The sequence below is a fragment of the Chelonoidis abingdonii genome, chromosome 2 (assembly GCF_003597395.2).
Source record: "Chelonoidis abingdonii isolate Lonesome George chromosome 2, CheloAbing_2.0, whole genome shotgun sequence".
NCBI lineage: Eukaryota > Metazoa > Chordata > Testudines > Testudinidae > Chelonoidis > Chelonoidis abingdonii.
Window position 1 is genome coordinate 139,573,183 of NC_133770.1, and position 23,684 is coordinate 139,596,866.

Sequence of the window (23,684 nt, forward strand, 5' to 3'; positions counted from 1 at the left end):
CCATTTCGGATGAATAATTAGTAATTTACCACAAAAGAGACGTAAGGATGCAGTGATAATAGTCCTAGTGACATACACTAAGAGACATCTTTAAAAGTATCATACCAAATGTACACCCCCTATATGCAGAATAGCAGCTTCTGTTTCAGAGCCTGTTTGCTAAACTAACGTTTTATAAAGGGCTTTGGGAATATGTGGGTTAAAATGAAACCTTTAGTGCTTTTGCCAGTTTGTTTCTATTAAGTGCTACAGAGAAGCTGAGATAAATTGGCAGGCTGTCACCTATATTTCCCATGTATACTTGCCTTCTACTGAAATCAGCCCCATGCCAAAGGATGACACATGCTGCTATAGCCGGCCTATGCCTTAGCTTGTTTATCTCTATTTGCTGGCCTTTGCTATGTTGAGCAAGAACCCTTTTTATATAGCCTGTAGAAGAAAAAATCTGGTATTTCCAGACCTATTAGAACCTCTCTCAGATGTTCTGAAGTTTAAAGAGCAAATGCCAGTCTATTAAAGTGCGCTCTGAGTAAGAGGGTTCTAAATGAGACGTATTCTTATACAAACTGCTGCCCTTATTGCATTATTGACTTGAATTTTTTGTTGCTGGCTTTTTTGCTGCCGTTTTGTGCTGCTCCATAGCACTCGTTAATTTTATACTTCTGCAATGCAGTGGAATAATCTGAAAAACACGGCGAAATTGTACTTCTTTCCTTCCTCACTTCCTAAACAGTTGATTAGCATTTGGAAGCTGCAGATTCACTGCATTGTTTGTCATTTAAAATGACCGATTAAACAATAATTTCTTAGTAAAGTTGTTGACGATCGTTGGCCTACAATTATTGCCTATTACAGGGGTCGGCAAAGGTGGCACGCGAGCCGATTTTTGACGGCATGCAAAGCAGGCTGAGCCGCTCAACCTGCCACCGCTCTGGGGTTCCTGCTGCTGGCCCCTTGCCAGGTGGGATCCTGCCACCAGTCCAACTCAGCGTCTGCTGCTGGGCTGAGTGAAGGAACCCCAGGCTGGCAGCAGGCTGAGACCCCAGCTGGCAGTAGCCAGTGGCCAAAACCCCAGAGTGGGGCGGGCTGAGCTGCTCAGCCCACAACTGCTCTGGGGTTCTGACTGCTGGCCCCTTGCCAGCTGGGGTCCCCGCTGCAGCCCCACTCACCTTGCTTCCAGTTGGAGTTCCAGCGCAGGCCCCCTGTCAGACAGGGTCCAGGCCTCTGGCCATGCTCAGCCCTACCAGCCGCCAGCTCCACGCACCTCAGCTGACGATCTGGGGTTCCAGCTGGTTTAACAACTTATCACTCAGAAGCCTGTGTGCAGCTTAAAGTATCCAAATATGTGCCGCCAGACATTGGAAAACTCAGCAAGGAAAAGCAAGGGCAAGGATCACACTAAACTAATAAGATCTGCATTTTAATTTAATTTTAAATAAAGCTTCTGAAACATTTTGAAAACCTTATTTACTTTACATACAATTGTTTGGTTATATATTATAGACTTAGAGAGAGACCTTCTAAAAAACATTAAAATGTACTACCAGCACGCAAAGCCTTAAATTAGAGTGTATACATGAAGACTCGGCACACCACTGCTGAAAGGTTGCCAACCCCTGGCCTATTTACTTGCAGTCAGCTAACGGCACCCATCAACTAATGAGATAACTAAGAAGAAATCCCTGGATGGAGCAGTAGAAAAAGAGAGCATTTGATTCAGTTCAAGAAATACCTGCTGGTTCTCTATTAGCATCACATTTTTATTTTGCATATAGATGTGATAAAGATAGTTGACCATTTTCTTTCACTGAATGCATCTGTCAGTCCCGCTCTATCTGTATCCAAGGTTCAGTTAAGTGTCTTCCTATTGTAGCCACTTGATATTTGAGGAGTTTGTCATCCTCCAGTTCTTCCTTTTTGTCATTCTTCTTTCTCTGATCTGAAATGCTGCTGCTTTCTGTCACAAGAACCAGCTTCTAGGTACTGAGATTTAAATCTTTAGTTGACTTCTCAAATGGTGGCCGGTGCTGTAATAGGGAAAAAATAAAGTACTGGGTGAGACTACTATTCATGTGTGTTCTGGCAGTGTGTATTTGCATACTTTGTAGTACCTTCCGTGCTAAAGCTTCAGAGAACACAATAGTGTAAAAACAGTTATAAGGAATATTTCTTTGACACCCACAGATGAGCCATTCACCCTGGAAGCCTTAGATTTGGTTACCAAAATCATTGCTTTGGCTTCTCTAATTACTCACATTTATGGTGGTAAAAATTTCAGTCCTTCAAGCCCAGCTGACACCATAAGACTAGCTGGGTTATAGAGGTTAGATACACACTTCATATAGTAGTAAAATATTTCTTTCATTCTTTTCAGTTTCTCAGTGTGGAGAAAGGGAAGGGATTTTCAGTTTTCACGATACTTAACATAATTTTCCATTACTCAGCCAAGCCCCCTTGTCAGGCATTTTAACAGGCTTTTCATCACATAGCCCACACATGCTGGATAATCAAATAGAACTTACTTCAATAAGATTTTTCAGATAACAGATAGTTATCCTGTGCTTCTCTAGTCATATATACTGCTGTTCAAAGAGGAAGAGACACAGCCGAGTTAGATTTTGGTTTGTTATAAACTTAGTGGGAAGTACTTTATTTCCAGATATGGTGCAAAGGTATCAAATCACAGAGTATTAGAGAGTGCTACCTTTTTTCCACACTGATCTGTGATGATTTTCAAAAAGCTCAGAAGGCCGGAAAGTGGAACTTACCTGGGCAGAATACAGAGAACCTGGCAATTTAAAAAAGTTCTCTTCCTTGCTCTACTCATGAGCATTGCGTGTATTAGTGCTTGCTGGAGTTTCTTCAGGTAGTTTTTATTACAAGTGTGATGGTTCTCAGGGCACCTAGGACTGAAAGTCACCTTATTACTTCCTGCCTCTTATGAGAGGGAGTCTTTTAGGGGTAGCTGGTGGTCAGCACTCTCCTCTGGGTTCTACTAGCCTTTACTTCACCTTCCAGGTTAACAGGTGCAGTCCAAGTCCAGTGTCCTTTTTGAATTGTTCCCCTGTGATATCCAGCCCCCGACACATGCTACTCATAGAAATTCCAGATACTAAGCATGCAGAGTACCCTGGTTTACCAGTTTAACGTTAAACCTCCACTTCTGTAAACCACACAGCACTTGCAAGCACTTATAATAAAGCAAAAGCAGGCTCATTTAAGAAAGGGCAAAGATTTAATTGGAAGTGGGAGAAAGTGATGAAAGCAGATGGTTACAATACAAAACAAAATTATAAAATGTGAGCCTGGATCTACACTTACTAATAGTTAAATTTTCTATATAATAAAGTAGGCTTTTCCCCCAAAGTTCAGTCCATTGCAGACCTAGCTTTCCTCAGTGAATGGATACGGTGTCTTTCCTTACACACAGTTATACTGAAAGAATCTTTTGTCTTTATTCATAGCCAGGGTGATCTCCTCCTGCTATAATGTTCCTTTTCACCTCCAATTGGTTTCTGTCTTGGCACTTGTCTCTGATAGTTTTCCATTGAATGTTCTGGTATGTGGCAAAGATAAACAAGAGAACCTTGCGTTACCTCGCCAGCTGACAGGTGTGAGGGTGGGTCTCTTGCTTGAGTGGGTCATCATTGAAACACATTACCTCCTGGTCACTAATTTCTACCTCAAGTGCGTAAGCATACTTTCAGTATAAATACATTATTTCTTAAATATTACCCATACGTATCTTTTGCAGTGATTATAAATCTCGATAAGTTTCTGTAGAAAACTTGCATGTTGTTCTTGATGAATAAATATCAGTCAGATGTCTGGTGTAGTGAGTTTGTCAGGTCTGAGGTAAGAGCTGCTTGCAGAGAACGGGGACCTTTTGCCAAGGAACTTCTATGTCACCCGCTAAATCTTCATAGAAATTTGATGAGGTAGTCTCAGTATTTTTCAATGTTATGAGCAGAAAAGTAAACCAAGAGCACTTACTACAGATAACTTTATAGCAGCCTCTCAGATTGGCCCAGAAAAAAAGTGACTGTGTGAAAACAAATGTCCTTTGATGGTTTGGTAAAGATTTTCAACTTCTGGTATATTCTAGAAACTGAAATACATGGTTCTTCTTCAAGTGCTTGCTCATATCCATTCCAGTTAGGTGTGCGAGCGCCGCATGCACGTTCGTCGGAGAAACTTTTACCCTAGCAACACTCGGTGGGCCGGCAAGTCGACCCCTGGAGTGGCGCCGGTATGGCGCCTAATATATACCCCTGCCGGCCCGCCCGCTCCTCAGTTCCTTCTTACCGCCCGTGTCGGTCGTTGGAACAGTGGAGCGCGGCATAGCTGACCTCCACCTACCCTAGCGATTGCTCGTTCTTTATCTTTAGTGTACATAGTTTTTTTTCTCTAGTTCGTTGTTTATTTACTGTTAGTATAGTTGTTAGTAGTGTATATAGTTTAGAGGATCGGGTTCACCCCTTCTCTCAAGAGAGAGATGGTAGGCCAGGTTCAAAAAGGAACCACTGAGGTGTCTCTGGTCTCGATGGCCTGAGTGTCCAGTTCTCCATAAGAATGCGGTGGTCGCGACGGGGAGGGCGGACGTATGACAGGGATGGCCACGGGGGAGCTGAGGCAGATTGGAACCATGTCAGTGGCATCCATAATAACGTTCCTTGCGGTGCCGGCGAACTGGTACCAGAGCCGTGGCGATGTGAAGGAAGGACCGGACCTTAATGGACCAGCGCGGCATGCCGGGAGGTCGACCGGATCGCCGAACATTGAAATGCTGGACCGGCTGCGAGAGGCTCGGCGGTGCCGGATTGGAGCGGTGCCGACGGTAAGACGGAGACCGGGATCTTGTCCGTGCCGCGGTACGACCGGCGACGCGGAATGGAGAACGGTGTGGACTTGCGAGAGGTCGTGGGATCAGTGAATCGGATGCCAGGGAGTCAGGAACGTTCCGGGATCACCGAACGGATCGGCGGGCTCCTTGGTGGCCGGGACGGTGGTCAGCCCATGGCAGGCTTGCCAGCGACTGATAAACCCGCACCAGCGTGCCCGGGGGTTGGGGCAGCTCGGTCTGTAAGAGCGATCAAAGTTCCCAAGGCCTGAGTAGATCTCAGGCGTAGTCGGGACGATGAGCTCTACACGGCACGTGCCGGGGACTAGGCGGCACCGGACTCGACGGCTCCTGGGGGCGCCGGAATCAACGGTGCCGAGGCAGGCGGTGCCTCAGGCTGCTGGCGGAGCCGGGCGATCCGACCTGAGCTGCGCTCTGACTGGCGGCGTGACCGAGGGTACCCGCAGGAGCCTTGAGTCTCTTGCTCCTCGGGGAGGGAGCGTGCCGGCTGGAGGACTGGGCCGGTGACGGGAGTTCCGAGGTGTCTTCGCTGGTGCCGGAACAGACGAAGCACTTGTTCCGGTGCCGTAGACGGTGCCGAGGACGGAGGAGTTAGAGCTGCCTCCATCAAAAGTTGTTTTAGGCGGGAGTCCCTTTCTTTTCTGGTCGGGCTGATTGCCTTACAGATACGGCACCTGTCGAATAGATGGCTCTCGCCGAGGCACTTAAAACAGGAATCGTGCGGATTCTCCTGTGGGCATCGGGCGATGGCAGGTCGCACAGGGTTTGAAGCCCGGTGAACCGGGCATCGGCCCCGGTCGCGAGCGGGAGAGAAGGGGTGAACCCGATCCTCTAAACATATAAATACAGCTACTAACAAACTATACTAACAAGTAAATAAACAACGAACTAGAGAAAAAACGTCCACGGGTTACGAATACCTGTATGTGCACCCAGCCCCCTGCTCGTTGGTGGTGCAGTCAGTCAATGAGCGGGAGCGGCACGGCCAACAAGCCCCCGCTCCAAAGTCTAGGGAGGCCAAACGTATGGACTTACTGGGCCGAAAAATTTACTCTACTGGAGGACTTCAGCTCTGTGTGGCGAACCAGCAGGCCCTTTTAAGCTGTTACTCCTTCAACACCTGGGAGGTGGACGGCAAATTCACGGAGTTGATCCTGCAAGGCTCCCGTCAGGAGTTTACAGCCCTCCTCGACGAGGGAAGGAGGATTGCGAGAACCTCCCTGCAAGCCTCGCTGGACTCAGCGGATTCAGCAGCTAGAACGGTCGACTCTGGCATAGCCATGCGGCGCATATCCTGGTTGCAGGTGTCCGGCCTACCGCCCGAGTTGCAGCACACCATACAGGACTTGCCATTTGATACACAGGATCTCTTCTCGCAGAAAACAGATCCTAGACTACAAAGTCTAAAGGACAATAGGGTTATCATGCGGTCACTTGGCATGCATACCCCTCAAACTCAAAGACGATCATTCCGCCCTCAACCCCAGCGCCCCTTCCCCCGGCCTCGCCAGCGACAGGACTTTGGCCGCAGGCGTGGCCGTGTCAACCGCAGGCAGCAATCGGGCCCTCCGTCAGGCAATAATGCCAGTCCCGCCAAATCATCGGAACCTAAGTCCAATTTTTGAAGGTGTGCCCGAGAGCAGCGTACCAATTCCCTCTCTGGATCCGCTCCAGTTTTCCAACCGGCTTTCCTCGTTCCTCCCGGCGTGGTCCCAGCTAACTACGGATCGTTGGGTCCTGCGTACGGTGGAACATGGATACCGTCTCCAATTCTCTTCTCCGCCTCCCTCCCACCCTCCTTCCTCCCCGTCCCTCTTCAAGGACCCCTCTCACGAGCAACTCCTCCTGCAGGAAAGCTTCTCTCAATCGGAACCATAGAGGAGGTACCAGAGGAGCTCAAGGGCAAGGGGTTCTATTCCCGTTATTTCCTGATCCCCAAGGCAAAAGGAGGTCTTCGGCCCATCCTAGACCTACACGAGCTGAACAAATACATCAAGAAGTTCAAGTTCCGCATGGTGTGCCTGGGGACCATCATTCCCTCCCTGGATCCCGGTGATTGGTACGCCGCTTTTGACATGAGGGACGCATATTTTCATATTGCAATTTACCCTCCCCACAGGAGGTACCTGCGTTTCATGGTGAATCGAGTTCATTACCAGTTCACTGTCCTCCCCTTTGGTCTTTCGTCGGCCCTCGGGTCTTCACGAAATGTATGGCGGTTGTTGCCGCTTTCCTCCGCCGTCGTCGCATTCACGTGTTCCCTTACCTCGACGACTGGCTTATCAGGGGAACCTCAATGGCTCAAGTCATCAGCCATGTCGACACCATAAGGGAGCTATTCGCACGTCTGGGCCTGATCGTCAATCTGGACAAGTCCACACTGGTGCCCACGCAAAGAATAGAATTCATCGGGGCAGTGCTGGACTCCAACCTTGCGACAGCCAGCTTGCCCCCGCACCGCTTTCAAGCCATAGTCTCCCTGGGTCCGGAGCCTGCAGAGGGTTTCCCCTCCTCCGCCCGTAACTACCGCCCTCCTAGGACACATGGCTGCATGTGTCCTCGTTACAAAGTACGCCAGACTACGATTGCGCCCGCTGGAAGCCTGCTGGCTTCGTCTACTGCCCGAACAGGGACGGCCCTTTTAAAGGTTATTGATTGTAACGATCCCACCGGGATCCTCAGCTCCCTCGACTGGTGGAAAGAGTCGCCGCTGGTGTGTGCGGCCTGCGCCTTCCACACTCTCAGCCCCTCGTGTCCCTAACAACGGATGCATCTGCGCTGGGCTGGGCGCACACCTGGGCCCCCAGCGCACCCAAGGCCTTTGGTCACCCCAAGATTCTGACTCACAATCTGTGTTTGAGAGCTCAGGCAGACGCCTGGCGTGCCAGGTTCCCAGCCTCCTACGGCCGTTGTGTTGCAGTATTCACGGACAAACCCCACGACGGCCATGTGTTATGTCAACAAACAGGGAGGCACAAGGTCATTCCCATGGCAGGGAACGATCCCACTTGTGGAATTCGTGTAGCCCACTCCTAGACCTGGTGGTCTCCTTTCTTCCGGGGGTCCGGAACAACGCTCGCAAGAATCACTCTGAGAGGCCTCCTCACACACGAATGGTCCCTCCATCCGACTCCTCCACTCATTCTGTCCGGAGGTGGGACTTTCCCCCGATCGAACCTGTTTGCCGTCCAAGTAAACAGGAAGATGCCAGGTGTTCTGGGTCCCGAAGGTCGCTCTCCGGGCTCCCTGTTGGACGCCTTCAGTGACCCGTGGTCAGGTCGCCTTTGTATGCCTTTTTCCACCGTTCCCTCGTCCACCGAGTATGCTTCAAGGTCCGCAGGGACAAAGCCCGCCCATCCTGATCCGCCAGCTTGGCCGAGACAGCAACTGTACCCAGCCTGTCGACCTGTCCCTGTCGTACCCGATCCCCCTACACTGTGGCCGACCGGACTTGATCACGCAAGACTTCGGCAGGCTTCTCCACCCGACCGCAGATTCTGCCACCGACAGGCATGGTTCCTAACTGGTTAAACCAGTTGGAGCGTGGCTGTTCCGCTTCAGTGCAACAGGTGTGCTGGGGTAGCAGAAAGTCTCCACGCGGTCGACATACCTCGCGAAAGGGAACGCTCGTGCTACTGGTGTGCTCCAGCATGGCACTCCCCATGCTCTGTATCAGTCTCCACATCCTGGATTTATTTGTGGTCCCTCAAGGAGCAGGGGTTGGCTATCTCTTACTACTGCGGTCCACCTCGCTGCCTATAGTCTACCTTGTCGCACCTGGGGTGAAGCTGGGGCATACCATTTTTCTCTCACGGCGATGTGCTTTCCAGGTTTTCTCAAGGGGCTTGGAACGGTTATACCTCAGGTCAAGCCCCTACAACACCTCCTGGGGACTTAACCGTCGTTCTAAGTAGGCTCATGGGGGCCCCCTCACCGTTGGCCACGATGTGCGCTGCTGTACCTGTCCTGGAAGACGGCTTTCCTAGTGCGCTATTACCTCGGCTCGGCGTGTCTCGGAACTCCGCGCACTGATGTGGATCCTCCCTATATCCGTCTTCATAAGACAAGGTACAGCTGCGTCCTCACCGGCGTTCCTCCCCAAGTCGTCTCCGGCCTTCCACGTGAACCAGGACATCTTTCTGCCCGTGTTCTTCCCAAAACACACAGCGTCGAGACGTGAGCAACAGCTCCATACCTTGGACGTCCGGAGGGCTCTCGCATTCTCACATCGAGCGGGACCAAGCCCTTCTGTCTTTCACCGCAACTCTTTGTAGTGGTGGCGGAGCATATGAGAGCAGGGCAATCTCCTCTCAGTGCATCGCATCTTGGCGTCACGTCATGTATCCGAGCTTGCTCTGACTTGCTCAGGTCGCAGCCAGGCCATCTCAACCCCACTGCTACCGTGAGCTCAGGCCGTCGTCTGCTGCTTGTTTGGCGGGCAATGTTCCGTGCAGGAAATCGCCGTGCAGCCACGCTGTCTTCTGTCCACACCGTTCGCGATACCGTTACGCCATGTGGTCAACAATAGAGAGACGACGCCTCGGCTCGCGGTCTTGCATCCGCTATTGTCTCTCTCCGACGCCACCCCTAGGTAAGGCTTGGGAATCACCTAACTGGAATGGATATGAGCAAGCACTCGAAGAAGAAAAGACGGTTACTCACCTTTGTAACTGTTGTTCTTCGAGATGTGTTGCTCATATCCATTCTACACCCGTCCTCCTTCCCCACTGTCGGAATAGCCGGCAAGAAGGAACTGAGGAGCGGGCGGGCCGGCAGGGGTATATATTAGGCGCCATACCGGCGCCTCTCCAGGGGTCGACCTGCCGGCCCACCGAGTGTTGCTAGGGTAAAAGTTTCTCCGACGAACGTGCACGTGGCGTGCGCACACCTAACTGGAATGGATATGAGCAACACATCTCGAAGAACAGCAGTTACAAAGGTGAGTAACCGTCTTTTTCTTCAGTTGCTTGATCTTACTTTTTGTCTGCCAAGTGTTTAGGGTCAGAATAAGAATGTAATTGTGAGATGAATGCAGTGATGCCTAAGATTGCCCAGGTATTAACTCTTCAGAGCAGTGGTTTTCAACCTTTTTTTATTGTGGATGCTTAAAAATTTCAGATGGTGGTGCGGACCCCTTTTGAAATCTTAGACATAGTCAGTGGACCCCCCCAGGGATCTGAGGACCACAGGTTGAAAACCAGTGCTTTAGAGTCTCATTTTCAATTTTTTGGAAGTTAGCCAGTCTTTTACTCATCTGGCTGGAGTTCAGTGGTTAAGCCTGGAAGTAATTTTTTTCAGAAAGTATGTGCAAAACCAGTTCAGTTATTGCCAAATACTGAAGAGGACTTCTGTAATGTTCTGTGGTCTTGAACATCTGTAATGCCTCAATAAGTGGAGGTAAAAACTTGAAGTTTTGAGGGGAGAGAGGGTCCCTAGGTCATGGTTGTCTGGGAACATAAACATGCTGTTTAAAACAAGTGATTAGCAGTCACTTATAATTTTCTAGTGGTTAACTATTTGAATGCCTTCATTTCTCCATTAGTGAAATAGATTTGCTATACAAACCCACTGTGAGGTAAGATGAAGCTTGTATGTTTGCTTTTATTAATGTCTTTGTGAAGTACTAGGCAAGGATTCCTCTGACCACAGTATTGTCATTCGTTATGAGTCAGAAACACAAATTTACAACTGCTGAGAATCCATTGTTGTCAACGGAGCAAGGCTTCTTTATACCAACAGAGGATCTACCCCCAAATATGTACTTTTAGTATATGTAAAACTAGGTTAGCTATGTAACTATACATATGATCATATGTACATGTACTTTTAGTATATGTAATACATTGCTTAGCACATTTTACAAATTCTTTCATGGCTCTATCCTTGTGAGGTTATTTAATTGTATTTCCTAACCACACTCTGCCTTTGTCAACCTTTCTCCACAGAATGTGTATGTAAACATAAACCGCATCATGTCAGTAGCAAATCGTTTGGTTGAGTCTGGCCATTATGCTTCACAGCAGATTAAACAGATCGCTAGTCAGTTGGAGCAAGAGTGGAAGGCGTTTGCTGCAGCCTTGGATGAACGAAGCACCTTACTGGATATGTCCTCCATCTTCCACCAGAAAACTGAACAGGTCAGTAAATGGGACACAGCCAACGAAAGCTAACAAGCTGAAAGTATAAACCAAATTACCTGATTTGACCATGAAACCAGGTTAAAAAACAAATCCAGAAGGCAAGTTAGTTCCATTCTGGACGGGGCTTAAAAGGAAGCAAAGGCTACAGGCAGAAGATTTGATTTCTGCTCAGCTCTACAGTAGTGTAGAACTTCATCATCACTTTTAAGTGGAGCCTTGTTCTCCCTGACTCAAGACTACCTGGGCTTTAAGTCACTGCGCCTTTTGTTCTATACACGAGGCTCCTTAGAAAACTAATACAGTATAGAAATTAGAAAGCAAAAGGCTGTAGGAATTTCATGATTTGGACATAGAGGCTTAACCTGGGGCAAGCTTTTGAGATGATGGAGAAAATAAAAAAATTAGTATGAATATAAAGGTCTTTTTACCCAAACAATCATTTGGCCTGTAATTCCTGACTTTTTGCCTCACACAATGAGAGATGATAATGTTTGTGAATATCAGTCCCAGAATGGTTCAATATTTAAGGAGCATTTCAGGAAATACCTATTGAGTTAGTAAACCTAACTCGCTGGAAAATTAGGGAAAGTAAAGTATTTAAGTGTCTTTCTTTAATCTGGAGTTGAGTGGAGGATATTAACTCAGTGTCCCATAAGAGTACACTTAACTTCCATTGGCATTACATATCCCTGTTCCTGGCTCTAGGCCACCATACAACTTAAAATATCAGTCATCAGCCATGTGAAATAATCTGACCCAGGAAGAAGTAGGCCTAAATATTCCACATTGCCAGGTTAATAGTCTTGATAACTAGAGCATGCTTTTCCCTTCAGGGAATTAGTTGCAGCCTAGTTGGCAGATACATGCTGTTGAGTCTCCCTTCAATATTCCGATTCCTTGTTGGTGTGTGGTGTTAGCTGCTGGTGGTGTTTTTATTGATAGGGAGCACTAGGCTTGTTGAGCGAGGTAAGAAGTAGTGTGTTCAGTATAGTCCCTGTAGCTTGTCTGCAGTTTTCTTCTGCCACATGCCAAACTGAGTTCCAGAAAAATTGCCATTTGCTCATAAATGATTTAAGTAGCTTTTTGGGAATAAGATCGTTTGGCCACAGAAATTTAAGGAGCAGTCTAATTACTAATTGTCGTAAGGTGGATTTTTGCATGTTTACTAAGAGGAGATGCTAGATTCTTAAAACCAAATTGTTTGAGAATGTGAATTCTTTAATTGACAGGCAACCGTACAGTGCTTTCAGCATGCTAATGATGATGCTTTGGTCTAGGGAAGCAAGTAGCTGATCTTAGTCCATTTATGGTAAATAGGTGTCCTTATTACAAGTACAGCTGTTGCTAAGAGAGACCTTTTTTGGCAGTCTCAACAGTGAGGCCACAGAAGGGCGAGTCATAAAGAATAAACTGTTTTCATGCATCTATAAATGTGGTCATTCTAGGTCAGTTTTAGATACTTGATGGGGACAGTGTGGGACTTTACCAGTGTCTGTGCTGTATTTGTTCCCTGGCTAATTTAAAGGTTTGCATCGCTACAGTTGCCAATCTAACACCTTTGAAAAGCACCATACACAAAAACGTAATTACATGTTGGTGTGCCTCCTGACCAAAGTGGAGTGGGTTTTTTTTTGTTTAATGAACTGCATCAGTGTCTGAAATTAGGAATGTATTCCAGTTCACAGAAAGGTTGTTTTGTACCTGGCAGTTAACTGACAATCTGTGACTGACCATGTCCAAGCCATTTTGGGAAGTTACTACGTGCTTCAGTACAGAGTGTACAGAAATGTGAATTGGTGAGAGAGAAGTAAAATAAATTAAAGGAAAGAACGTGGTTTGCAGTCTGCTGGGATTAATTAAATTAGTTTCTTTAATTGCTCCTTCTGCTGTGTTCGTTTGACAGTTAGCTATAATGGATTCTAATACTCTCTCCATAGGAAAACTGACTGTGATTTATCAGCTATCTAATTAGTGATAGGGGATGAAAGTTGAGGTGGGGAAGAAACCATGTGAGAAAGGAATGGTTTGCAACAGCCAGAGACTACAAGTGGTTGCCTTTAAACTGTAACTTGCATTTAGGTCTTTGTTTACATGCAAATATCTTTAGGTCTTTAATTATTTTAGTGCTTCCATATATGCTTATCTGCTTCCCAGATTCAGCACACTTAACTGAGAAGAATATCTCTTGTTTAAGTTGCATCTTCCCTGTAAGCTCACTGTTGTAGTGGATAGCATAATACATTGGGTTTCAACCTTTTTTGCTTCTTTGAGTGATTGCTCATGTGCATTCCACAGTAGGTGTGCGTGCACGGTGCTGGAAGTTTTTCCCCTAGCAGTACCTATAGGGGAGTCCCCCTGGCAACCCTTGGAGTGGCGCCACCATGGGGCAGGATAAGGGGCGCTGCGTGCTCCCCCCATCCTCAGTTCCTTCTTGTCGCCAGTGAAGGTGCTTTGGAACGGCTGTTCTCCAGCTCTCTGCTGTAGCTTTCCCTGTTTGGATTGTCATTTAGTTCGTAGATAGTACCTGTAGTTTAAAAAAAAAAAGAGTGGAGAAGTGTGCCTGAGATGCGGCATGTCGCGGGCTTTAAGTTGTGCGACACTTGTGCCTGTATGTGATCCACGCAGTAGCTGTTTAAACTGTCTTGGGGAAACCCACCTCAGCGACTGCTGCAAGATTTGCAGATCATTTAAGCCTCGGATCAAGAAGGAGCAGGACATATGGCTCTGAGCCATCTTGATGAAGTCGGCCCTGCCTCTGACACTAGTATGCCGCTCCGAGTCGGCGTGGAGCACCACTGCATCGGTGTGCGGCACCCAACGGTGCCCTCCACGAGCCAGCATCGCTCCCCATCCATGGGACGCTCTAAGAAGATGAAGTGATCTTCTCCGTCAAGGCATTGGGGCAAAGCTGGGGGCGAGACTAGACTCAAGTTGGGCAGCTCTCGATCTCCTTGACCTCGTGGTCACCTACTCAAGTTGTGTGGAGTAGCCTAGCCCACTCTGAGCCAGCCTCCCTGGACCCAAGTGGCCACATACCAGGGCCCTCCACACCGTAGGCCCTGCAGGCGGCTCGAGAAGTAATGTCTCTCCCGGTACCAGCTGCACTGACCCCAGCAGCAACCCGGTCCAGAGGCAAGCCGGTACTCAGACTGCCACAGTCGCCAACTGAGAGGTACTGCTCATGGTTAAGGGAAGGTTCCTGATGCCGTTCTCCGCAGAGCGACTGCCCCACTCACAGCCCACAACGGTCCCCGTCGACCCCCACCGGATTGGCTGGGTGCCAAGCAGCAGAGAATCCAGGCACTGCTCTGCATTGAGAGAGCACAGGCCTTAAGATCAGTGTGTGCCCCGCCGGGTCTGGGATAGATGGCACTGGAGGTCACCAGCTCCGAGAAGCCACCATCGCCCCTCGTGATACCAACATCGATGCCACTCACACTCTCCATCCCAGTTGAGGTCCCTGGCACGGCACTGCTCCCGCAGCCCCAGGCGTAGATCGCCGGCAACAGGCCGTGGCGGTTCCACCCGACAGAGCCATTGGCAGAGCAGCCGTTACAGATGGTACTCCTGCTCCTCTACACCGGACTCAGTCTCAAGCCCAGCACCATTCACGACGCTGTTACTCGTCCTCATCCTGGTATAGCAGCTGTTCGTATGCCAGCCTGGTCTCCCCTTGGAGTTGGCAGACTGGGCAAAACTGGCAGGGCAGCCTGCTCTGACGATGCCACAACAAGTGCAGTGGCACTAGCTCCCTGGACAGTGGCCTGGTACCAGTGGACCTCATGGGTGCCGATGCAGCCCATGGTGGTGGCTTGCTCAGGGGCTGGGGCCTCAGAAAGACCATCGGCCTCTCTCTCTCAGCCCCCTGGGAAGGGGTCAGTGGAGTGCTCTTCCCCAGCCCTGTGCTCAGAAGGGAACCAAGTGTTGGGTTCTGCAGCACCGGTGGGGACGTGGAACACCTCGCCCCCATCCTCATCCTCCCCTGATGAGGCAATCAAGGCGCCGCCTCCTCCTGTTCCCCAGGAGGACACAAAAGCCCACCAAGAGCTCTTGAAAATCACTCTCAATCTATTGGCAGAAGAGGTGGATTCCCTCTTTGATGTCCTCTTGGCCACGGCGCCAGCCAGGACGGCCCTCCCGCTCCACAAAGGGGTGGTGAAGATCTCTAATGCCCTGTGGCAGACCCCGTCTTCCCTGCCCCCATATCTAAGAGGGCAGAGCGGAAGTTTTTCGTGCCCACCAAGGGGCACGGATATCTATGCACCCACCCCGTCTCCAACTCCCTAGTGGTCGAGGTGGTCAACCACAAGGAGCACCAGAGCCAACTCACTCCCATCCCTAAGAATAAGGACTCAAGGAGACTAGACTTGTTTGGTAGAAAGCTTTATTCTTCCTTGAGCTTCCAACTGAGGGTGGCAAACCACCAAACCCTGCTGGGCAGATATGACTTTAACTTATGGGACTCAGTGCCAAAGTTCATGGACTCCCTAGAGGAGCATGATAGGAAGGAGTATAAGGCCCTGGTGGAGGAGGGCACAGCTGCCACCAGAGCAGCCCTTCAGGCAGCCTTGGACAGTGTACATGAGGAGGGTGTCATGACTCCTTTTCTCCGGGTTGTCCAGCGAGGCACAGAGCTCCCTGTAGAACCTCCCTTTCAATGGCAAGGCCCTGTTCGTTGGGCAAACACATGAAATTACACGGTCTCAAGGACTCTCGCAGACCTTAGAGACTCTTGGTCTCTATGTCTTGGCCCCAGCCAGGACCAAATTCAAGCCTCAGCAGGCACCCAACCAGGCCATCCATTCCAGATACGACCCTCCTTATAAAAAAAAAAATCTAGGGACTATAAGAAACACTCACAGTGACAGTCTTGGCCTGCACCCCAACCTGGCCCCTCTAAGGCCAAGCAGGTGGGTAAGCACCATTTTTGATGGGACACCCGGGGACTACTTACCAGTCTGCACTAGGGATCCGCCCAACCTACCCTTTTCCAGTCGTCTATGTTCTTTCCTCTCAGAGTGGTTGCTACTGACCTCGGACCATTGGGTCCTCAACACCATTTTCCAGGGCTATACCCTCCAGTTTCTCTCTACTTCACCTACCCATCCTCCCTCCCTTCCCTGTTCAAGGACCCCTCTCAGGGGATCCTACTCGAGCAGGAGGTGAGGCAGCTCCTTCACCTAGGAGTAGCGCAGGTATTACCTGCGGAGTTCAGATACAAAGGGTACTACTCCCGCTATTTCCTTATTCCGAAGGCCAAAGGGGGCCTCAGGCCCATCCTGGACCTTTGAGGCCTAAACCAGTACATGGAAAAACTCAAGTTCCGCATGGTCTCCCTGACCTACATCATTTCCTCTCTGGAGACTGGAACACCGCCCTCAGTCTCCAAGATGCATACTTCCCTATTCACATATTTGAGGACCACAGGCATTTCCTCCGCTTCATGGTAGGACAGGAACATTCTCAGTTCACTGTCCTCCCATTTGGCCTTTCAACGGTACTCAGTCTTCACAAAGTGTATGTCTGTGGTGGCGGCCTACCTCAGGCATTGGGGGCGTGGTCCAGATCTTCCCCTACCTTGATGACTGGCTGGTCAAAGGTGGCTCCAGATCACAGGTACAGGAACACATGTCACTCCTCCTGTCCAAGTGTACCACGTCGAGGCGGCTGGTAAACAACACCAGATCCACGTTGGTACCAATACAACATATAGAGTTCATTGGCGCGATTCTCAACGTGACATCGGCCAGAGTTTCCCTCCCATCAGACAGGTTCGAAAACTTGAGGGAGCTCATCCAGGTGATCACGAGGTTTCCTGTGACAACTGTCATGGTGTGCCTCCAACTCTTGGGTCACATGACAGCGTGCGCATATGTGGTACATCATGCCAGGCTCAGGATGTGGCCCCTTCAGCTCTGGCTGACCTCAACGTTCTCTCAGTCCAGAGAGAGGCTGTACAAGGTCCTCACCGTGCCCAAACCTGTTCTAGCTTCCCTCCGTTGGTGGTCCACCCTGAAGATGCTCCAAGGGGTTCTGTTCAGGAGCTGCCCTCCACCTATAGAATTGGTGTCTGATGTGTTGGACTTGGGGTGGGGATCCCATGTGGGCAACCTCCAGACTCAAAACCTGTGGTCCTTGCAGAACTAGCCCTGCACATAAATGTGAAAGAACTCAGGGTGCTCCATCGGGCCTGCGTGGCCTTCCACTCATGCCTTACAGGCAGGGTAGTCAGAGTTCTCATGGACAACACGGCCTTGAGGTTCTGCATCAACAGGCAAGGCGGGGCTCACTCCTCAGCCTTCTGCCAGGAAGCCCTCCGGCTGTGGGACATATGTATAGCCCATAATATCAACTTGGAAGCCCACCACTTACCGGGCATCCGGAACTCTTAGGTGGATTGCCTGAGCTGGGACTTCTCCCAACACAAGTCGTCACTGCACCTGGAGGTGGCATACATGATCTTCTAGACATGGGGCGCTCCCCAAGTGGACCTCTTTGTGACCAGACAGAACTGCCGGTGCCCTTGGTTCTGCTCCAGGAGGGGCCTGGGCAAGGGTGTGATTTCCGAGGCCTTCCTTCTGTCCTGGTTGGATCAGCTTCTATACTCTTTTCCCTCAATTCCACTGATTGGCAAGGCTCTGGAAGAAATCAAGATGGACAGGGCTCATGTCCTTATGATCGCCCAAGCTTGGCCCAAGCAGCACTGGTACGGGACTCTTTTGATCCTGTCCATTGCCCCCCGTGTCCGCTGCCAATCTGCCCAGACCTCTCTCAGGACCAAGATTGCTTCCTCTACCCCAACCTGGCAGCCCTCCACTTCACAGTGTGGTTGCTCTGTGGCTAGGCTGCAAGGAGAGGACCTGCTCGGAGGGTATCCAGTGAGTCCTCCTGAAAAGCACGAGACCATCCATGCATCAGGCCTACCTGGCAAAATAGTCTAGGTTCTCCCGATGGGCTGCTGATCATGGCATCTCACCAGTGGCTGCCCTGATCCAGCTTATACTCAATTACCTCCTTCATCTCAGAGCCCAAGGCCTAGCGCCCCCATCCGTCAAAGTGCATCTGTCAGCCATATCGGCCTTCTGCTCGCCAGTACAGGGCCACACAGTATTTTCTCACGCCATGGCCTGTTGGATCCTTAAGGGTTTGGCCTCTTTCCTTATGACAGGTCCCCGGTTCAGTGGGACCTGAACTTGGTTCTGGCCAGGCTAACAGGGCCTCCATTTGAGCCACTTGCTACATGCTCCTGGTCCCATCTCTCATGGAAAGTGGCATTTCTTGTGGCAATCACATCTGCTAGGAGGGTCTCGGAGCTCCAGGCCCTGACCTCCGAAACCCCGTACACAGTATTTCATAAAGATATGGTCCAGCTCTGCCCACGCCCTTCGTTCCTCCCTAAGGTGGTCTCTGCCTAGCATATGAGCCAGGACACTTTCCTTCCAGTGCTCTGTCCTAAGCCCCATGTGTCTAGTGAGGAGTGCCACCTCCACATGCTAGATGTGAGATGAGCCCTGGCTTTTTACCTGGAACAAACAGAACTGTTCAGGAAGTCTTTGCAGCTGTTCATCACCACAGCAGAATGCATGAAAGGTTGGCTGATCTCCACTCAGCAGCTCTCCAACTGGATCACTTCCTGTATCTGTACTTGTTATGACCTGGCAGAAGTTTCCCCGCCGCCGTTTGTGAGGGCGCACTCGACAAGGGAGCAGACCTCATCTGCGGCCTTTCTGGCTCATATCCCTATTCAGGACATTTGTAGGCTGCCACATGGTCATCGGTCCATGCGTTCACCTTGCATTATGCGATCATCTCCCAGACCAGGGAAGACTCTGGGTTCGGCAGGGCTGTACTCATCTCAACAGTCTGTGAACTCCTTTCCACCTCCAACACCTGTTGTGGAATGAGCATGAGCAATCACTCGAAGAAGAAAAGACAGTTACCTTTTCTGTAACTGGTGTTCCTTGAGATGTGTTGCTCATGTCCATTCCACATCCCGCCCTCCTTCCCCACTATCAGAGTTGTCTGGCAAGAAGGAACTCAGGGTGGGGGGAGCGTGCAGCGCCCCTTATACCGCACATAGTGGTGCCAGTCCAGGGGTCACTAGGGGCGCTTTCCTACGGGTACTGCTAGGGGGAAAACTTCCGGCACCAGTGCACATGGCGAGTGCACACACCTATTGTGGAACAGACGTGAGCAACACATCTCAAAGAACACCAATTACGGAAAAGGTAACTGTCTTTTCATTTGCAGAACCCTAAAAAAATTTAAAATGACAGTGCAGACCCCTTTGGAAATCTTAGACAGAGTCCGCAGATCACAGGCTGAAAACCACTGGCATAATAGGTTTAGTTGCCTTTGGTGTATGTGACGTGGCATGCGTCTCATGCTTTTATCTTTTTTGGTTAGCTGAAAAATCAAGAAATGGTGTGAGTGAAAGTAAGCTCCAGAAATGAGAAGTGTAATTAGCAGCTGAGTTCACTTCGAAGGTTGCTGACATTAAATAGGCCCAACTTGTGTGTGTGTGTGGCACTCCAGAGCATGCTGTAGAACTGAGAACATAGACTCAGTTACATTGTTTAAAGATAGTTGGTTGTATTATGGAAACTATTTGACTTGTGAACTCACATGTTCACTTATGTTAGATGGTTTTAATCAAATAACACTTCTTTTAAAGGTCCTCCACACTCTTATGTATGAATATCTGTAATGAGTTTTACTTACTGATAGTGTCTTACCATATGTACATTTAGGAATGACACAATGTGGTTTTTCAATTCCTAGTACATGAACAACGTGGATTCATGGTGTAAGGCCTGTGGTGAGGTAGAACTTCCTTCTGAACTACAAGATTTAGAAGATGCCATTCATCATCATCAAGGAATATATGAGCATATCAGTCTGGCTTACTCAGAGGTAGGCAGTTTGTTTATTCTATTAGGCTGATGACTTATTTACAGTATATTTAATTAAAATTATGGTTACATCACCAACTGACAAAAGCCAGAAAACAATCTAAGTTTGGCACTATGCCTTGAAGTATTACACAGAAGGGCAGAGTGTTAGTCTTAACTTTGAATTCTGGCTTTTGCTGGTCTGTTTTTCAAACTCAGACTTGGTTTCTGGCTTTTGCTCTAATGGGAAGAACTTTAAGCTGTCTAACTGGGATACCATAATGCTTCCCCTGCAGGCTTTCTGGCAATGTATGAAGTGGTGGATTTTTTCCATTGTGTATTACTTAATGCCATTAAAAGATGTTCAGATGTATTATGATACTGTCATTAAAATATGTTTTTAAGTGCACAGCATATGTGAAGTTCCTTTGGAAAAGCACTGAATTAGGAGTCAGTACTTAAATGTTTTTAAAACTTTCTAGTTATTGCAAAAAGCTAAAGTGGATTGGAGTAAGGATTGCATTATGCGTTTGGCAAACTAAAATCAGATACCTTGTTCTGCCAGCAGTAAAAAAGCATCTAAAACTAGCCAGTGAACACACACATTCAGGATTTATAATATTTTAACATGTTCAACATCACTGTTAGTTTTCAAAAAGTCATAAAATCCTGACTTTCAGATTTACAACCACAAGGTTGCACTTCTAAGCCAGAGAATGTATTTACAGCTGAGTTACCAACTCTAGGAAACAATTTATTTTGAAAAATGCTGACAGAACACCAATACAGCACAAAAAAATAACATCCATCATAAAGTGTTTCTGGTGTGCTTTAAATATTTCAGGGTCCCAAAAGGGCAGGAAATCAAATGGGTGTTGGCTTCCCTTCATAACTAAAATGTCCCATATTATCCATTTTTCTGTTCAGTCTTTCTCACTCCATCTTCTTTAGTGTCAATGTGTATTATGTGCTTCTGGAGAACTTTTTTTGAAGGGACTTGGGTGAGGTGTTACAAAAGTGAATGAATTGAGGATACTGATGATAAAAGCAATTTTTTAAAAATACGACTTTCAAGAATAAAAATTCTCATTTAGTGTTGAACTCGAACGCTACAAAACTCTGCCTAGTGATGGTTTAGTTTTATGGTTTGAATGAAATGCAGAAATTAAGCAACATACGATGAAAAGTAATTACAAGTTAATTATGTGATGTTAATGATTGTCTCATTTTAAATGTGAGGCTAAGATTCTTTTATTTATATCCCATACTCCCCTTTGGACTTGGCTGAATTGAACGGAGTTCACAAGTTCTCTTTCTTTGTGTAAAACATACCTTGATTTCCCTGTTTTGTGCTGACGGACTCCTTGGAGGAAAGGAGAATGGTTAAGATTGTTACCTGCGACAAACCTGAGCATTGGATGGAAGTTTTAGTGTGTTTAAGACTTAATTTCTTTAGTTTTTAACACCTGGCCTCCCAACAAAAGAAACTTCCTTTTGAAATTTAAAAAAATCCATTCCTTCAAGCTCTTTCAGTCATCCGGTGGATCCTTGCTTTTTTAAAAAAGAGTGAAACGCTATACTCAGTATTCCTGCTAACTCAAATAAAAGCACTTTATGGTGGAGGATAGGGCAGCAGGGCGAATTGTGAAATGATATTCCTACATATAAAGAGCAATAAAGTCTTGACACAAAACAATTAGTTTTTTTCTTCTTGAGTTAATTATGAAACATTGCAAGTAAGTGAAACTTCACTTGAACATCTTATTGTTTGCTAAGGGAAGCAGTGGCAAAATTAGATAGTCTGTCATTTTAGTCTTTTGGTGCTATAGTACCTAATGGCGATGAGTAGGAAAAATGAATTAGACTATATATCCTTTGTAGGCAAGACTTTACTCGGGCAAAATATGTGGAACTTTTGCCTGAGACTGGAAGTTGAAATCTTATGTTTTCAACTTGAGTACAGCTAGGTACCTTCACAGAATCCCTTGAAATAAATGAGGCAAGACTTCATCACAACAGCAATTCCCGCCTCAATGTGATGAAGTACTGACAGTACCTGGAATGCAGAACCAATACCTGGATGCAGAATGTTCAGACATAATTAGTGTGGCGATGCCATGGTACCATCAAGAGCTTGTTACTCAACAGAAAGAGTTCAACTTTACCCTCCTTTAACACAGATGCCAATCCAGTAGTTGTTAATGGGTGATGTATGTGTATCTGAGAGCCTTGAGTTTTAGGTTGTGTTTACACTGCACTTTTATTGGTAAAACTTTTGTCGGTCAGGGTGTGAAAAATACCACACCCCTGACCATCAAAAGTTTTACCGATGAAAGCGCCGGTGTGGACAGTGCTTTGGTTGGCAGGAGAAGCTTTCCCATCAAGAAAGCTACCGCCCCGATTGAGGATGGTTTTATTGTAAAGAGCGGCTACAGGGCATGCCTTCAGTGGCACTGCTGTAGCGGCACAGCCGTGCCACTGTAAGGTGTGTAGTGTAGACATAGCCTTAGTGTACTAGATGATGATTTCTCTTTTTAAAAAACAATGAAATAACTGGTTTATAGCATATACTTCAGTCACTTTAGGATGAATGAATTATGGGAATAGGGGGAAGTATCTCATTAATTCCAGCATTTGTGATTGACCATTTTTTTAAGTATTACACTTACAATGTGTTGACAAATAGATGTATGTTTTCCCTACTTTGTAACCAACTTGAAAACTAAACTTCCTTCTAAGCCTTGATTGTATTTTGCAAATTTGAGATACTAATTACAGTATCCTTTAGTGGGATGAATCCCACAGTGTCTAATGAACATAAACTCAGATATTGGCTATACATGTGGATCGTTTGTATGCCCAATCACTAGAATCTTATAAAATTAATGTGGCATGCATACAATGGATTAAAAACTGGCTAACTGATGGTCTCAACATGTGGTTGTAAATGGAGAATCATCATCAAGCCAGGTGTTTCCAATGGGGTTCCACAGGAACTGGTTCTTTGTCCAACGCTGTTAAACATTTTTATCAATGACCTGGAAGGAAATATAAAATCATCACTGATCAATTTTGCAGATGATGTACAAGTTGAGGGAGGTGTAAATAATGAAGAGGACAGACCACTGATTCAGAAAGATTGTAAACTGGGATCAAGCAAACAATATACATTTTACTATGGCTAAATATAAATGTACATATCTAGGAACAAAGAACGTAGGCCGGAGGTGGGCAAACTATGGCCCGCGGGACCGTCGTGCCCGGCCCTTGAGTTCCCAGCCAGAGAGGCTAGCCCGCGGCCCCTTCCCTGCTGTCCTGCCTCCCCTGCAGCCTCAGCTCGCAATGCCGCCCCAGCGCTCTGGCATGCCGCTCTTGCCGGGCAGTGCAGCAGGCTGTGAGCTCCCGCTGCTCTGAGTGGCATAGTAAGGGGGCGGAGAGTGGTTGGATGGGGCGGAGGTTCAGGTTTGAGGTGGGCAGGGAATGGGGAATGGTGGGAGGTTGGATAGGTATGGGAGTCCTGGGGGGTTTGTTGGGGGCAGGGGTGTGGATGGAGGTCGGGGCAGCAGGGGACAGGGAGCAGGGGGAGTTGGATAGGGGGTAGGGAATCCTGTGAGGGGACTATCAGGGGACAAGAAGCAGGGGGGGTTGAATGGGTTGGAGGTTCTGAGGGGGGCAGTTGGCAGGATATTGGAGGGGGAAGATGGGGCTGGGGGCCAGGCTGTTTGGGGAGGCACGGCCTTCTCTACCCAGCCCTCTGTACAGTTTCATTACCTTGATGTGGCCCTCAGGTCA

At 48.1% G+C, this 23,684-nt stretch overlaps 1 protein-coding gene across 3 annotated transcripts in view; it reads left to right on the forward strand.

Moving 5' to 3' along the window:
• Nucleotides 1–23,684, forward strand: part of TRIO (trio Rho guanine nucleotide exchange factor) — a 457,553-nt gene that overhangs the window by 161,754 nt on the left and 272,115 nt on the right. For all 3 annotated transcript variants that reach the window (XM_075062688.1, XM_075062687.1, XM_075062686.1), the window contains exons 7-8: nucleotides 10,807–10,998; nucleotides 19,783–19,914. In XM_075062688.1, the coding sequence (XP_074918789.1) occupies nucleotides 10,807–10,998; nucleotides 19,783–19,914 (324 nt within the window). The remainder of the gene's footprint in view (nucleotides 1–10,806; nucleotides 10,999–19,782; nucleotides 19,915–23,684) is intronic.